Source organism: Rhincodon typus, unplaced genomic scaffold, assembly GCF_021869965.1.
Source record: "Rhincodon typus isolate 14 unplaced genomic scaffold, sRhiTyp1.1 hic_rhity00000077, whole genome shotgun sequence".
Classification (NCBI taxonomy): domain Eukaryota; kingdom Metazoa; phylum Chordata; class Chondrichthyes; order Orectolobiformes; family Rhincodontidae; genus Rhincodon; species Rhincodon typus.
The window spans coordinates 123,437-124,191 of NW_025965715.1; the positions used below are offsets into that span (position 1 = coordinate 123,437).

Consider the following 755-nt stretch of genomic DNA (forward strand, 5'->3'; position numbering starts at 1 on the left):
CCGTCGCCCCCTCTCCTTCTCCCTTACTTCCCCCCCCGCGGCCCCGTTTGCCCTATCTCCAGTGCCTGAGTGTGGGTACTGACCCATTTGCTGCGTTTCTCTCCCTGCGGACCATAGGAATGCCGGCTTGCAGATGCCCCAATGGATTCACCGGGGCCAATTGCTGGAAGCGGGTGTGCGATGGTTACTGTAAAAACGGTGTTCCCTGTACCGTCAACTCAGGCAATCAGCCAAACTGCCGTTGTCCTGATGGAATCGATGGGGAGCGGTGTCAGTACCGTACGTAACATCGTGTTCGCTTGTGTCTCAGCACATCCCGTGCATGTGTCTGTGTGTGTGTGTGTGAGAGCACGTCCCCACACACGTGTGTCTCTGTGTGTTTGTGAGCATGTCCCTGCGCGCGCGTCTGTGGATGTATGTCTCAGCACGTCTCTGTGTGTGTTTGTGAGCACGTCCCCGCACGCGCGTGTATGTGTATGTATGTCTCAGCACGTCCCTGCGCGCGTGTGTGAGCACGTCCTCGCATGTCTGTATGTCTGTGTATGTGTGTGGGGGCACGTCCCCGTGTGTGTCTGTATGTCAGTGTATGTGTGTGTGAGCACGTTCCCGTGCGCATGCGTGTCTGCGTATGTGTGAGAGCACGTCCCCGCGCGTGCGTCTGTGTATGTGTGTGAGCACCTCCCCGCGTGTCTGTATGTCTGTGTATGTGTGTGTGAGCACGTCCCCGCGTGTCTGTATGTCTGTGTATGTGTGTG

At 57.4% G+C, this 755-nt stretch overlaps 1 protein-coding gene across 1 annotated transcript in view; it reads left to right on the forward strand.

Annotated features, from left to right (window-relative positions):
• Positions 1-755, forward strand: part of LOC109925539 (low-density lipoprotein receptor-related protein 1-like) — a 13,955-nt gene that overhangs the window by 9,900 nt on the left and 3,300 nt on the right. Inside the window, exon 11 of the mRNA XM_048621167.1 lies at positions 118-279. Within this exon, the coding sequence (XP_048477124.1) occupies positions 118-279 (162 nt within the window). The remainder of the gene's footprint in view (positions 1-117; positions 280-755) is intronic.